Source organism: Callorhinchus milii, unplaced genomic scaffold (assembly GCF_018977255.1).
Source record: "Callorhinchus milii isolate IMCB2004 unplaced genomic scaffold, IMCB_Cmil_1.0 Scaffold10, whole genome shotgun sequence".
NCBI classification, from domain to species: domain Eukaryota; kingdom Metazoa; phylum Chordata; class Chondrichthyes; order Chimaeriformes; family Callorhinchidae; genus Callorhinchus; species Callorhinchus milii.
Window position 1 is genome coordinate 20,881,878 of NW_024704751.1, and position 16,131 is coordinate 20,898,008.

The 16,131-nt window shown below is 45.6% G+C and overlaps 1 protein-coding gene across 1 annotated transcript in view; it reads left to right on the forward strand.

The window, feature by feature from the left end:
* The window catches only part of csmd2 (CUB and Sushi multiple domains 2), a 696,667-nt gene that overhangs the window by 667,908 nt on the left and 12,628 nt on the right, over positions 1-16,131 (forward strand). Inside the window, exons 57-66 of the mRNA XM_042338904.1 lie at positions 1,605-1,787; positions 6,443-6,619; positions 7,239-7,418; positions 8,121-8,294; positions 9,038-9,211; positions 10,083-10,156; positions 10,770-10,881; positions 11,221-11,400; positions 15,200-15,265; positions 15,634-15,795. Of these exons, the coding sequence (XP_042194838.1) occupies positions 1,605-1,787; positions 6,443-6,619; positions 7,239-7,418; positions 8,121-8,294; positions 9,038-9,211; positions 10,083-10,156; positions 10,770-10,881; positions 11,221-11,400; positions 15,200-15,265; positions 15,634-15,795 (1,482 nt within the window). The remainder of the gene's footprint in view (positions 1-1,604; positions 1,788-6,442; positions 6,620-7,238; positions 7,419-8,120; positions 8,295-9,037; positions 9,212-10,082; positions 10,157-10,769; positions 10,882-11,220; positions 11,401-15,199; positions 15,266-15,633; positions 15,796-16,131) is intronic.

The following is a 16,131-nucleotide window of genomic DNA, read 5'->3' on the forward strand; positions in this document are numbered from 1 at the left end:
TTGAGAAAAGTTTAACATGAAAATTCGCACTCAATGTGGCAGCTTTAATCTCCTCCAGATGACAGATAGCACGGCACTGTGCAACCAGGAAATAATGCATAAAGTGGCATCATCTTTAAACATATGTTCACTTCTTACAGAGGACTTTTAATTCACTGAAGGAATGTTTGAGTCACCAGAAGGAATAGCAACAGACAGATATCACAGTAGTTGTTTACCATAATGCTGTCTGCAAAGATATATTTTACCAATGTTGTGTGCCTGCACAACATCAATAATGTATAATGTATCAGCACAGGGATTTGGGTCCTTATATTGTGAAAGAAGCTGCTTTTTTTTTGGTTTAACTCTGAGACTACAGGCAAGTCTACAGATATAGCTCGATTTCAAGATCCTCTCATTTGTTTTCAAATTCCTTCGTGCCCCCGCAATTCCCTACCTATCCGACTTGCTTACCCCCCCCAGCAAACCCCCTCCCCCTCCCGCTCCCTCCACCTGCTGCCTCCGCTCAGCAGGCTCTGGTCTCCTCGTCCCCTCTGCTCTACCATCGGTGTTCGTGCCTTCAGCCACTACGCCCCGAACCTCTGGAACTCCCTCAATACCTCCGCCTTGAATTGAACACCTTCAATTCCTGCCTAAAGACCTTCCTTTTTGATTGTGCCTCCCTGTTTCGGGGTCAGACTCCGCCACTGTCAAGCACTACCCCACGTGAAGGGTGCTATATAAATGCAAGTTGTTATTGCTGTTGTTGTTTTTAGTTCTCTTTCACTCTCTCTCTCTCTCATTCTCTCTCTCTCTCTCTTTATGGGCCAACTCGCTTCCTTCCAGTGACCATCGTCCACTTTGGAAGGTGGGAGAAAAGTTTTGCTTAAGTGTGAACTTGTATCGGAAGGCTCAATCAACCAGTCTGAAAGCTAATGGGAAGGTTAGAGGTTGTTAGACTGACTGACAGCTGTGCTATCCCCACAATCTCAAACACAATTTTCAAGCACAGAGTCCGAAATGGAAGCCTCCAATGTGAATGCTCATTGGTACTCTCATACCGAGAGATGGATCATTGCCCTGATGCGTATACGTCATTGCCATGTTTTGTTTTTGTCAGCTCTGGGACACTACCCTGCAGGAGGGGCACTACATAAAATGCAAGTTGTTGTTATTACATGTCTGAGACATTCGTGAGCTTTGGGACATCCTTCTGACGTGAAAGGCATGATATAAACATCAATTGTATTGTAAATTGTATTGTAATCACCATGCTTAAGAGTATCTAAATCAAACAGAGTTTTCCACTTACCCTTGGAAGTTTCCATGTGTCTGGAATGGAGTTGCGCCTTCTCTCCTCGGAGGGTCGCACCCTACTCACCTAATTCCAGAGAGTATTGGGCTCAGGTTGGCAATAGCCAAGGCTTGGGGGAATCCCAGAGAAGATGGAGTTTGCTGTTGGTAAATGTGAGCTAATGAATATTGGAACAAAAAAGTGAAAGCCTATGAAGAGAACATAGAGGTGTGGATTCTCACAGTGTCTGTGTTTCTTTGTGTTCTGATATAAAAGGACCATCCATCTGAGAAACGCCGTCAGTGAGGTTTGCTTCTTTGCTCTACAGGTGACAGTCATGGACTTTGCGGAGACCCAGGAATCCCGGCACGTGGCATTCGGCTGGGGGAGAATTTCCGAGTGAAGAACGTGATTCGATTTACCTGTGAAGCTGGCTATGCACTGCGCGGATCACCAGAGCGGGTCTGTCAGCCCAATAGCACCTGGAGCGGAATCCAGCCAGAGTGTCAAGGTACTCGATTCACCGGGTGTCAAAGCAGCACAGCGAAAGATAACGAGGCTCTTAATTATCCCGTGCTTTTCCAAAGATAAATAATACAGTTAATAAATAACCAATGCGCCTTGGGACGTCCTCAGTAACCGGTGGGTATTTCACTGATTAATGAATGAGGGGGATTCTGGCCCTGGAATACTCATCATTATGTCCTTCACATTCTCGCTCTCGTTAAAGATCGCTAGAGGCAAAGCTGCCCCCAAACTTGCTGCACTTTGACGAATAAGTATTACTTAAGCTGTGATGTGCTGGTTTTATGAACAATATGGGCAGGGGGAATTATCTGAGCAAATAGTGGGGGAAGTTTCCTTGTAAACTGAGTCCCATGGGTTAGATACTTTGACCAATCTAACTCAGTAAGAAATGGTAGGAAAGCAGTTACCAGTGACTCCTTTCACAGTGATAAATATTTAATGACCTTTATGAAGCTTTACCTGGCCTTACTTCTAATGGTCTGAATATCTGGAATCCCGTAGCTCAGTGGTTAGAGCACTCGCTTTGCAAGCGAGAGACCTGAGTTCAATTCCAGGCAGAGGGCGAAACCTTGGGCAAGTTTCCTTACTCCACACAGAGCCTAATAATAATCCTCCAAAACCACAAACAATAATAAATTGGTCATTTTCAATCTACGACTGTTTGTGGGACATTGCTGTGCGCAATTGGCTGCCGCGTTCGCCCACAAATCTACAGTCAATTCACTTTACAGTGTGTTCTGTGAAGCGCTTTGGGACGTCCTCCCGACGTGAAAAGCGCTATATCAAATGCAAGGATTATTATTATCTTAAGTATATACTGTAATTGGCTTCAACACTTCTGATATTAAATGTATTTATTGGTGGATGGGACATCAATGTTAATGTGCTTATAATAAGGTATAAATCTATGAAGTCGGCCTGTGGGAGGGAATTTTGATCCAGTCGACTGAAGGTCGTCTAAAAACCTACCTCATTGACTGATGTTCAGCCAAATACTGCCTATCTCACTCCAGCTCCCACTCCGTCTCTGTAAAGCGCTTTGAGACTTTTGCCTACTTCAAAGTGCTTTGAGACATCCTCTTGATATGAAAGGCACAGTATAAATGTACGATGTATTGCATTAAAATATGCTCCATAAGTGCAAATTCCTGTTATTCAATACAGGAGCAACTTCAATACCCCAACTTTGTGGCAAACCCATAACAAGTGCCGCTTCCTAGAGAAGATCACCTAACAGTGCACAGTGCACACTGCTCTCAGTCTCTGTAGAGAGAGCACCCATCCTTCCAGCCCAGAGAGTCTGATCTGCTCCACTCTGAGTAAAGAGTATTCGCTGTGAGTGTGGAACACTTCATTTACCACAGTTGTTATGGGGCGGAGGGTTCTGAGAGCAAAGTTTGATCTTCCTCACACAATGTCACACAAGATCACAAGATCGGTTTGGATGAAGAAGACCCTTCGGCCCATCTAATCTCATCCCCCTGATCACCCCCCATCACAGCAACAAGCCTCTTTGTCAATTGAGTCGTTATTTGCCTTTCCTGGTTAGAAACAAGCAGTTAACGACTTGTACGTTCCTGTAAACTGTGACAAACGACTCTGAAAGGTACTGAGATCTATCTAGGGATCCAGTGAATAAGAGACTGATCGAGTGGTACCATCCGTTAGATCACTCCAACTCTGTTCAGTTTTTATTACCACATTTTTTTTTTAAAAAATTCTTTTTAGAAAGTTCCCCTTTTTGTCAGTGATGGTTTTCATCGACAAAGGTGCAAAGGAAGTAGCAGCGCAGGACACAGGTCGAAGCTCTTGAAAGAAAGAAATCTCAGCCATTAAGTTTGTAGTACATCAAACTTTAAAAAAAGCCTTGAATTTAATTTATACTCAACTGAATTGTTCTGGCTGGTATTCCGGATTCTTCGTTTCCTGCTGCGTGCGTCCGGCAACAAGTAACAAACAAACAATTTCCTCAACTTTATGTTGCGCCTGGGTCAAGGGGAAAGCCCACATGGAGCACTTTCAGTAAAAAAATGAATAGACATTGTATAATTATAGCAGAAAATTAATATTAAGGAAAATACGTTACACCTAATGACCTACTCAGATGCTCCTCGTGAAACCTTCTGAACATGACTCTGAATCTCTTGTCAGCTGAGGTCAATTAACTCAGGCCGTGCCAGGGTTTGAACCTTCCGTCGGTAGAGACAAGTACTGGGCCCGGCTCCAGAAATCTCGTCCTCCATTAAATGATGATAAATTCTGTTACGAAGAAAATTACTCAGTTAGTCTTGAATCATAGATTTGAAAATGATGAGTTATCTGCCCCAACGCAGTCTGTGTTGTTCTTGTTCCATCTGCCAGATGCAAGTTGGTGATGAACCTCAGGGGTCCTGTCTAGCTGCATGATCTACCCGTATCCACCATGTCAACTCATTAGTGCTGCACTGGGAAGGCACATACTTGAGTTTTTACTTGGCAGCAGCAATCTGGAGATTTGTTGAGGAGCTCTGAGAGATTGGTGATGACTTTTATATGCAAATAGTCAGGAAAATGTGTCAAAAAGAACTCTGCCGTCACACGGAGAGTCTTTAGAGCTTTGTTTGAGATGTGATGGCCCTTTTTATTTCTGTTGGTGGCCCTGAAGTGAGATACTTAGAAGTAAAGACCCAACTGTGATCTTCCCATTTCCTGGCACAAACTGGATTTCACACTGGTTCCTGGCATCTGTGATTTTTCAGGCAAGTTATTGATCAAAAGCTGCTTTATTTTCCTTCAGTCTCTCCCCTCCATACAACCCACACACTGCTCCCTGATCACAAGATCCACCAACTGTTGGCGACTTTGGAGGAGTGCATACAAAATCATGGAGGAGTGTGTCTCTCCTCTTCAGGAATACTCCAGTGCTCTAGGAATTCTCAGGCACAAACTGGAATCTTGCCACTTGCCAGGATGTTTTGTTGTTTAATAATCATGACCTGCAGCTTGGCTCACAGCTAAGGTTTTCTTGACGGGAGCCAGGAAATGCTGGTTAACAATACACCCTCTGAGCAAAACCTCCTTTTACCAACGTGCAGAAGTTGGGATGAACCAAAGGACAAGAGCATTCTCTCTTCCGGGCATAAGAGTTTAGAGATCTGCAGTGAGTCCACACAATCTCAATCAACTTCCTCTTGTAAGATTGTTTCAACTTGTCCAGAATAGCAAAACCAGAGGACACGGCCTGCAATTGTAGGGGTAAATTCAAAACAAATCTACGCAAGCACTATTTCAGTGAGTGAATAGGGAACCTGTGGAACAGCTCCCTAGGGAGACGGTTGAAGCAGGAAGTGTTGATTCCTTCAAACACAGATTAGATAGTTTTCTTTTAAGAAATAACATGATGGGATATAGCACATAGGGAGTTTGGGACATATATGCAAGCGACCGCCAGGAAGGAGGAAGGTGAACCAGATGGACGTTGGTCTTCTTTTTGGCTAGCATTTCTTATCTTCTTATGATGGGAGTAGTCACAGAGGGAACATCATAGAGATGTACAAGATTGTAAATGACATTTAAAAAGTAAACTCGCAAAAATACTTTTGGATGCAGCGAGACTTCAGAACAAGAGGACACAGGTTCAGTGTTGCAAAGCAGTGAGACCCAAAAGTTTTTCTTTACCCAAAGACTGGATTTATCTTAATGACTGGTGACCAAGAAGAGTGGTCGAGGCAATCACACTGGGACTCATTTAAAAAACAGCTTGATTCTGTGATGAGATGACGGTTGGGAGAGTGTTCTCCCTACACACTACACAGTAAATACACAGTCACTACACTTCAAAGTAAATACACAGTCGCTACACTTCATGGTAAATCCTGTGAGGCTCTTTGAGGTGTCCTTACAACTTTAAAGCTGTTGTGTGAAGTGTAAGGATGAGTCTGATGTTCAGGGGCAGCAGAGGGAATGGGTCTTGTCATTATTCAGAGTGTAGTGTGCCAATCCGTGGGAGCCAGTTACACACAAAATTGAGCTGGTTCGAGATTCTCGCTGGTTGGAATTAATGTATTTCCGGTTACTGGAAGCAACTTCCATCTGATCCCAAAAGTTGCTTGTGAAGTCCTGCAGCTCAGTGAGTGCTCTGCGCTGAATGGAGTTCTGTGGTGTAGTAGTTAGAGCGCTCGTCTCGCAAGCGAGAGCACCTGGTTCGATTCCCGGGCAGTGCGAAACGTTAGGCAACTTTTTTTTTACTCCACGCACCTCTGTTTATCTAGCAGTAAGTAGGTAGTTCTTAGCAATTGGTTAGTCGATTGGCGGATTGGGGGTAATAATCTCTTCACAAAAATAAATAAAAAATGAAAATCATTTGGTCACTCAATCCACGACTGTTTGTGGGACGCTGCTGTGCGCAATTGGCTGCCGTGTTTCGCCCACAAAATATACAGGTGATTCACTTCACAGTGTATCCTGTGAAGCGATTGAGACGTCTCGCAGACATAATAAGGGCACGGTGTCAAACGTAAGGATTATTATTATTATTATGAATGGCGTTGTGTCAGGTGCAGGTTAGACTCCGTCTGGTGCAGAGCCGTGGGTTGTGCCGTATGGTGCTGGATTCCCTGTTACCACCTGTAATGGCTGCCTCTCTGTTCCCCACGGCAGCCGTGTCCTGTGGGAACCCAGGAACCCCGCGCAACGCCCGGATCCTGGTCAGCACCGGCTTGGTCTTCTCCAGCTCCATCACCTACGCCTGCCGCCAGGGCTTCTACTCTCCGGGTTTGCTGACCAGACACTGCACCGTCAACGGCACATGGACCAATGCCCCTCCAGAATGCAAAGGTCAGTTTGTCTGTTCCCACCGCCGGAGTTCCCGTTGGGTCAGGGATGGCGAGAGTGCAGCAGATACCTGACTGGGAGACCCGAGTTCAATGCCAGTCTCTAGCGTCACACTCTCTCTCTCTGTCTTCCACTCACAAACACACAGTCACTACACCTCACAATATGTCGTGTGAGGCGCTTTGAGACATCCTCTTGACGTGACAGTCGCTGAATTAGATGTAAAGCTTATTTATTTGCTTGCTGGCGTATTCTGCTGTCAGAGATTACATCAACGTTGGCTGCTGGTGTGTTTGGGAGGGTCACGGTGTGAGTGCTTTGTCAGCCGGTTCCCACTGAGGATGGACAGAGAAGGAGCGAGGAGAGATGTCTGAGAACATCACTGACAAAGTCAAATTGCTGAGAAAATAGCTTTGAGATGATGGATCGCCGTTGATCTGAAGTCCTTAACTCTTTTATCCCTGCCATTCCTCCTCTGAGGAGCAACCTGTCCCCCAATGAATGTGATGTGTCTCCTTGTCAGTGCGACAGGAATCCACGTGGGCTTTTGTCTCTAGCTTTCTTGCTCCATCACTGAGTGCAATCTGTGAAATCTCTGCTCCTCTGTCTTGTTGTTTTACAGTCATTAATTGTGGTGACCCTGGGTTACCAGCTAACGGGGTCAGACTGGGCGCTGACTTCAACTACAACAGCACGGTGGTCTTCCAGTGCTCGCCTGGCTTCACCATGGACCCCAAGAGACATTCCTCGCTCACCTGCACTAAAGATCGAGTGTGGAACGGGAGCCGACCGATCTGCAGACGTGAGTCGCACACTTGTGTTACAACGTCCACCTGGAAGCCACCCATTCACGTTTTTTGTTCCCCGGCTCTGATCACGTTTACATTCATTCTTTATCCGTTTACCGGCCACCGTTAAATTTGTTTGTTGAAAAGTTTTGTTCAGCCAATCTGACCCCACTCTCTGGAACCCCCTTCACTTCCTGCCTTCAAAACCCATCTTAAGACTAGACTTTTGGCCAACTTCCTTCCTCACACTCCGCCCCCTCCCCCACACCAGGCTCAGGCTCCCAGGCACCTGTGTGAAGCACTTTGACACGATTCATAGGATATAGTACTCTCCACCCAGCACTGCACTGGTGAGTCAGCCTAGATACTGAAATGGGGCTTGAACCCATAACCTTCTGACTCAGAGGCGAGTGTGTAACCAACTGGACCAGGCTATGACCTGTGTTAATTATCACCAGTGTTGATTAGCACATCACAGGTTGTAGCTGTGCCTCCATGCTGTGCAGATATAGTTGTTTGTTTGCAAACCACTTAAACAGAACCGGACGGGTCAATGCAAGATCGTCCCTTAATACAGTTCGGAACCTTCAGAGGTCAACGAAATGCAATTGAGACTCTTTGATATTCTCGCTCTCTTTCTCTCAAGGCCTGAATGTTTGGAAGGATTGAAACACCAAAGCATTGCAGCGCCTCAACGACTTGTTTTGTCTTTGCAGCTATCACATGTCAGTCTCCTCCCGAAATCCTGAACGGAATTGTGATGGGATCTGACTTCAGCTGGGGAATGAGCATCAGCTTCGTCTGCTCGGAGGGTTACCAGCTGTCACTGCCAGCTGTTCTCACCTGCGCAGGGAACGGCACCTGGACTGGGGAGATCCCACAGTGCTTCCGTAAGTCCGCCCACGCACTCGGAGCCACGCTGCGAGCAGCACTGGCACTCCAACTGGGGGAAGGTAATGTGAGAGAAACCGAGGGAGGTCGCTGCACTCCACAGGTGAAGTGTCCCAGTTTTCAAGACGCAGAAAGAATGACTTGAGATGGAAAACTTTTCCACTTCAGTTTGTTTCATGTCATGGGGTGATTACGCGCACTCACACACACACACACACACACATCAGTGCGCACATACCAGTGCAGAGCACAAACACACACGTGTACAGGCATGTATACATGCACACACACATAGACCAGGGCTCGCGCACACATGCATATAGACACCAGCACATGCTCCCACACATAAACACATGCACACACACACTGGACACATACACCAGCATGCACACAAATGAGCACATGCACAAGCGGCACACACACCACCACGCACGCACACATACACACACACACACACAAATACACAATGCTGGCTGTTCTTTGCTGAGTGTTTGGTCCCTTTTTAAACTCTGTCTTAATTTGAAAACACTTTTAAGGACTTAAAAATAACAATGTCTTTAAGACCGACAAAATGGTGCATTACTCAACCCAGATGTGCCTAACCATTGAGCGGAATTGCGTACAACGTCTGAACATTTAAATAATTGATGTCTATTGAAGCTCTCTCTCTCTCTCCCTTGGTCCCTTGCTCGATCTCTCTCTCGCTCTCTCTCCCACCCTCCCTCCCTCTCTGTTGTTATAGCTGTGTTCTGCGGAGACCCTGGGACTCCGGCTTATGGGAGACGTGAAGACCGAGGATTCACCTATAAATCGGTGATCTTATTCAGCTGTTCCACCCCGTTCGTATTAGTGGGCTCGTCCAGAAGATTTTGTCAGGCAGACGGTATCTGGAGTGGAATCCAACCAAGCTGTATTGGTAACGGAAGTCAAATCTTCATTTATAAAAATAATAATTAATAATAAATTATACTATAATAGTAAATAATCATACTACTTACATTTCATATAGCATGAATTCCTGTGAATTGTAGTGACTGTTTTCTTGGGTATATGCATCAGCCACAGCACACAGCCGGGTTTGTAAGACTTTGCTGACGTGAATGGCCGCCAATTCTATTTGGAGGATTGTTGGCCGGGACACGAGAGATACTTACCTCTTCGAATCTGTGTGGGGTCTGAACGGACTAGACAGGACCCGGCTTTAATGTTTCACTTGAAAGACGGCACATCTAATAACACAATGTTCCACCCACTACTGCACTGGGGAGTCAGCTTGGACTGGGAGCTCATGTGGTGCTTGAACCAAACATCATGACTGGGCCAAGAGCAAAGAAGTGCAGGGTTGGAACTAGTTAAACAGAGTTTCACTCTGAGCATCCGTCTGCCTGTTCAGGTGAACGTTAAAGATGTCATGGCAGCATCAGTCATGGACATCAGTGACCTGGCCAACAATCCCCCAGTTAAATTGATCATTCACATAGCAGCTTGAGGGACATTGCTCTGCGCAAATTGACTGCCTCGTTCGCTCACAAATACAATCCTAAAGTTTACAACAATTTTCTGTGAAGCTTTCTGCGACATTATGATGCCATAGTTAGGATGCTTAGGTTGCCATAGTTTTATTCCTCACAACTCTTATGGCCTTAAAGGGAACAATAAACGTCTATGTATTTTCCAAGCTGAGTATTGAAAATGAATGAGTGTTATACTCACATTGCGTTCCTTTTTCAATCCTTTGTTGAATTCATCTCAAGCATCAACATGATTTGTTTCTTGTTCCTCCAAAGATTCGACCCACACGACGTGCGTTGATCCTGGCGTGCCCAGTTTCGGGTTGCAGAACAACTCCCAAGGCTATCAGGTACAGAGACATTGATTCAGTCCACTCTGCCCCCTGTTAGAACTGTGAGCACATCTCAAGCCAGCAACGAGGCTGGCAACATGAGGTCTGGCCAACTACTGAGCGCACCATTTATCTCTGGAAGGCCTGAAATTCCACCTGGTCTCAGCCTGTCAGCCCATTCTGTCTTAAGCACAAACTCTGGGGAACATCCTTCAATTCAGCCTAAATTCGAAAATCGGTTTCTTTTTACGAACTGAAAAGAAACTGGCAGCCAAATTAAGACTGAATTTAAGAATGTTCTGCTGTTCCACACCATCTTCTGTTTGAGGCCACAGGAGGAGACCTGGTCTGAATATCGAATTCCCGCAGTTTGTGAAAAAGGACCAGCTACAGAGATATCAGGATTTACCATGATTCTGACAAATGGAGTTTCAGGTTCAGACTAAGAGGGAATATTTGAGACTGAATGTTGTACATTGCTCTGACATTCACCATGGGATTGCAGTAACAAGGTCCTGTCTGTGATGAAAAATCTGGCTAAAGCTGGTTCTGTCTTTCAACTGAACGCCGAGTCTAAAGGGATATCCATCTGCTCTCTCTCTCTCTTTCTTTCTCTCTCGCTCCGAGACAGGTGGGAAGTACAGTGGGCTACAAGTGCCAGAAAGGTTATCTTCTTCAAGGTTCAACCACACGCACGTGTCTTGCCAATCTAACCTGGAATGGCATTCAGCCAGAATGTACCCGTGAGTCTATTTCAGACCCTCTGCTAGTCACTGACTCTGTGCCATTTTCACCGTCTTGTCACAGCAGGGAGACTGTTCCTGCTGATCTTCCTCCCCTCCAACCATGGGCGAGGTTTCCCATCCCTCGTCCAGCTGGGACCACCCTACCTGTCAGGACTTTGGTTTGCAGGGTTTGGCTTTGTGCCCTCTGTGACCTCGCCTGCCAGTGGGGATTCGCTCAATACAGTCGTGCCTGGCCATGCCCCTGCCTCCCTCTCCCCCGCCCTCGCCCCTGCACCCGACAACACCCGGGATTTCAGTCCAGGGATTCCTACAAAGAAAAATGTATTTGCCTTTCAGCACATCACTGCCGGCAGCCAGAGAGCCCCCCACATGTGAACGTTGGATCGATTGATTTGCCGCCACTGGGCTACACTCTGCTATACACCTGCCAGCCTGGCTTCTACCTCAGCGGAGGCTCTGAGCACAGGACCTGCAGGCCAGACGGGAGCTGGTCTGGAAAGCAGCCTGTGTGCTACGGTGAGGAGGGGGGCGGGGGGTGGGGAGGGAGGGGTTACGGGGGGGGCTTTGTGATTGTGTCGCTGGGAGAAATTCCCTTCTCTTAAATAGTGCCACAGTGATCTTTCACATCTACCTGAACATCTGCGGATGGAATCTCAGTTTAACGTCTCATCCGAAGGACAGCCCCAGCAACAACTAAACACTCCCTCAGCATTGAATTGAAGCGTCACTTTAGCCTATGTGATTCCAAATCCTGAAGTGGGGCTTGAACCCACAATCTTCTAACTCAGAGGCAAGAGTGCTACTACTGGGCCAGGCTGACACACAGTAGAAACAGGAGGAGGCCACTTAGCCCTCAAAGCCCATTCCTATGAGCTTTCACTCACATTCCTATGGCCTATGTGGGCTGAATAAATAATAAATAAATGGATTAGATTGAGGCAGATTTAAACCCTGCCTTATCTCCAAATCCATCAATAACCCTCCTCTCTCAATAATAATAATAATAAACGTTCAGATTAACCACCCACTTTCTCCCCCTCAGCACCTACTGTCAAAAGAACATTATTTACGTGTCAAAAAAGTAGTGAATTGTAAAAAAAATCAAAAATGTCACCATTCATCATGACTCTGACTGAATGGTGTGTTGATGATGGGACATCACGTGTAAGTGGCTTATTCTACACAGTCACTACACTAAACAGAAAAATCTTGTGGCAGTTCTTCAAAATGTATTGATGAACATGATAAAGTGCTGTTTCAAATGCAAGGATTATTATGATTATTATTTTGCTCAGAAAATGAACTTTGAAAGGTTCGGAGTAAATCCTCCATTACTGGGATTTACCTCTGCATTAGCACGTATTTGGTTTATACAATGTATTTGCCTTTGTTTCTTGCTTTCCTTTTTTTGGCAGTGGAATATTTTGTCTCAGTTATACTCTTTGTGATGAATTGGTGGCAACAGAGCCCATTAGTTAGGACCTGGTGCAGATGGGGTAAAACTGCAGAAATAAATTACTTGTATTTATGGAGTGGAATTGGACTTGCCTTGATCTCAGATATCATTAGCCTGGTTACTCGGCTCAGTCTGCTTCTCAGTGGCCCTGAATTTACAGCCCAAACCGCCAACGATTCAGTGCAAATTGACACAGACTTGACTCTCCCCCTCGCTTCGCCCCATTCTCACCCCGTCAGTCCTCAAGCCCCCTTCCCCTCATCACCCACTCCCCCCTTTGTCCCTCCCCCACGTCCATGCCGTGCTTTCCCATCAGCACTGTGCTGTACTCTCTGTGCCGTGCTTTCAGGCACATTAGGAAGAAGGCAATGAAATGGGTGACAAAGAGTCATTACAAGAGCACTCACTGTGCTGTGATCGCTTACAAATCTGCAGTGGTGTAAACCACACAAGATGAGATCCTCAGAGTTAACGTCCCTGTTAAAAGTTCCACATTTTCTGTGGTTAAATAGCCATTACATTGATGTTCCAATTGGGTCAGTGTCAGCACATTTTCCCCAGGAAGATGCTGTCTATTCCATTGATTCTGAGCCACAGTGAGCCTGAAGTGCATTACATTGAGCCATAGGTAGGAGCTTAAAAGGACGCTTGATAGTTCGTTCTTCCTAAAAAAAAGCAATTTCAACAGCTAATCTCAATGTTTAGGTTATTTTCTCTGCTGTTGTTTACCCATTAGCCAAGTATTCATTCCCTGGTGTCCACTAAAGCTACAAAGTCCTCCCCTTCACCCTGGATTATGATTATAAACCACAAGACAGTGAATGGCACACAGAATATAAAATAATGACATAATAAAATAATTAGAACAACAATGACATCAAAAGGTAACATCACAATAATCTGGGGCTCACAAGTGCACACAGATAGAACAGTAATCTGCAATAAACTATATACTGTATCACCAGAAAAAACAATTAGACTACACATGAGCTATTATTGATGTGGCCATTTGAAGTGACTACAATGCATGAAATAAGGAAATGGAGAAGATCAGGAAGTATGTTGACCTAAAATTGAAGGCGGACCATGTGGCAGTGCAAGACAAGCAAATATTTCTCTAATCATGGGTTATAGCAATTGTTAGGACTGTGTGGAATGGAATAGACAGCATCTTCCTGGGGAAAATGTGCTGACACTGACCCAATTGGAACATCAATAAGACAATTCAGAAATGGCTATACAAGATTACAAGGTACCCAGTACACAGTATGTCACCTCCTGCAGAAAGTCATTATTTGGGGAAGTTCAAATATACTAAGAAAAGTAACATCCACCAAAGTGTAACGTGGCAGTGTTACTCTGGCTGACCCGTCACTGAAAATCACTTAGAAGCTACCTCTATGCAGTGATCTAAACTGTAATAACATCGTAATAATATCGTCCTTACATTTGATATATAGCCCTTTCATATCAGGAGGATGTCTCAAAATGCTTCACAGGACACACCATAAAGAGGAGTGACTGTGTTTTGTCCCGCTCTGTGTTTCCTTCTGTCTATGTTATGCCTTTTGAGGCTGGCTCTCCGATAACTACTCCGCCACCCGCATACTTACCAGCACTAAACTCCGTACCCCAATCAGACCAGGTCTAGCCAGGCTCCACTGGCTCCCAGCCCTGAATGAGTTGGTTTCAAGATCCTCACACTTATTTTTAAATCCCTTCATGCCCTGGCACCTCCCTACCTCTCCGCCTCTCCGACCTGCTTACCTCCCAACCCATAACTCGCTGCCTCCACTAGGCCAGTTTCGGCCTTCTGCACGTTGCCATGCCCTCTGTTCCACCATTGGTGGCTGCGCTTTCAGCCACTACACCCCGAAACTCTGGAACACCGTTCCTCTACCCCTCCGCCTTTCCTCTTCCTTCCCCACTTCCAGGAAGTGCCTGAAGACCTGCCTATTTGACAAAGGCTACGGTCACCTCCCTCTCCCCCCGGCTCAGAGTCGTGCTCCGCCACTGTCAAGGGCTCTGGGATGCTACCCTGTGTGAGGGCACTACATAAATGCAAGTTGTTGTAATTAGAATAGCCAACTACTCTCCTCTTCATCTGAATTATTAGGATTAGGTTGGTTAACCTACTGTACTGCACCACACCACATGTGTCAGCATGACTCAGTTGGTAGCAATCTTGCCTCTGAGTCGGAATATTGTAGGTTCAAGCCCCACTTCAGGACTTTGAATTCATATAGTCGAAGCTGACACTCCAATGCAGGTCTGGGGCTGTGTTGCTCTATCGGTGATGCCGTCTTTGGTATGAGAGATTAAACTGAGGCCCCGTCTGCTCGTTCAGGTGGACGTGAAAGATCCCATGGCACTCTTCAAAAAGAGAAGGGAATTTTTTCCTCTGTCCTGGCCAACCAACCCCAAAATAATAAATGATCACTCGCTTCATTGTCGTGCGCAGATGGACCTCTGAGTTGCTATGGTTACTACAAAATGCACAGTCTCTACACTTCAATGTGAATCCCATGAAGCGCTTTGGAGTATCTCGATAACGTGACAAGGCACTGTATCAAATGCAAGGGATTCTTATTATTGCCTGACTTTGTCAGTCTCACTACTTCTCTGATGTATTGAGCGTAACATTTCAGAGCAGTGGGACTCCAGTTGAAAAGTGATTCTCTGCCAGATTTTCCTCTTTCCCCGAATGCACCTGCACACTTTGGTACCTCACGTCCTTTAAGGCAGACAATCACAGTCTCGCTACCAGCTGTCCATTGTCATTGATGGAGTGTATCCAATGCTACCCTGACGTCTCTCTCTTGTAAGAAGACTTATTGATTCCTCCTTGCATTTGTTTAGCGGACACGAGACCCAGCGGGAAACCTGCAGGAACATCCAAGGAAATATCAAGTCCTAAACTTTTGGGTGAGTCCTCAGCTAAGGTGTGTGGCAGCGGCTTGAAATTCCACATCAGCTAATTTTTCCATTAAGCGTTATATAGGGTTCCTTTTGTGATGTGTGTCTATATAATGGGAAAGTCCATCAGTGGCCGAGAGAGACAAAGGCTCAATTAACACTGAATGGAATGTTTACCCAAATGTCTTTAAAAGAACTGCAAGAAAAAACTGCTTCCAATCCAAAGCCTGAATTTAATCTTGTTTCGCAAAATTCCGTGATGGAATCTTAAATGTGAAGACATTAGGGCTAAGGTCATGAAGAATTTGGGGTATTCAGTCTCCAACATTTAAAGTTTAGTGACCAGTGCTTCTCTGTGATTTCTATCCCTGCTGCAGTGCCCGCTGATGTCTTTGCTCAGAAATCGCTGTGGAAAGGCTCGTATGAATACCTTGGGAAGAAGCAGCCAGTCATGTTGACTGTTAACAGCTTTAACCTGTCCACTAGTAATGTCAGAGCCACACTTCTGGATCAGAGTGGTGTGGAACTGAGATTGACGGGTCAGTAAACCTCAAATCCAGGGGGGTGCAAGTAAAACCTATGTGGATCTCCTGTGATATGCCCGTCACTCATTCAACATCACACACGCCAACACTGAACAACACACACCAACACTGAACAATACACCAATACTGAACAACACACACCAACACTGAACAACACACACGCACCAACACTGAACAACACACACCAACACTGAACAATACACCAATACTGAACAACACACACCAACACTGAACAACACACACGTAAATGTGCTACCCCTAGAAACCAATATTTAAGAATTCTGATGATGAAACATCCAGACACCAATTATACCGAACAAGACGTGTAAC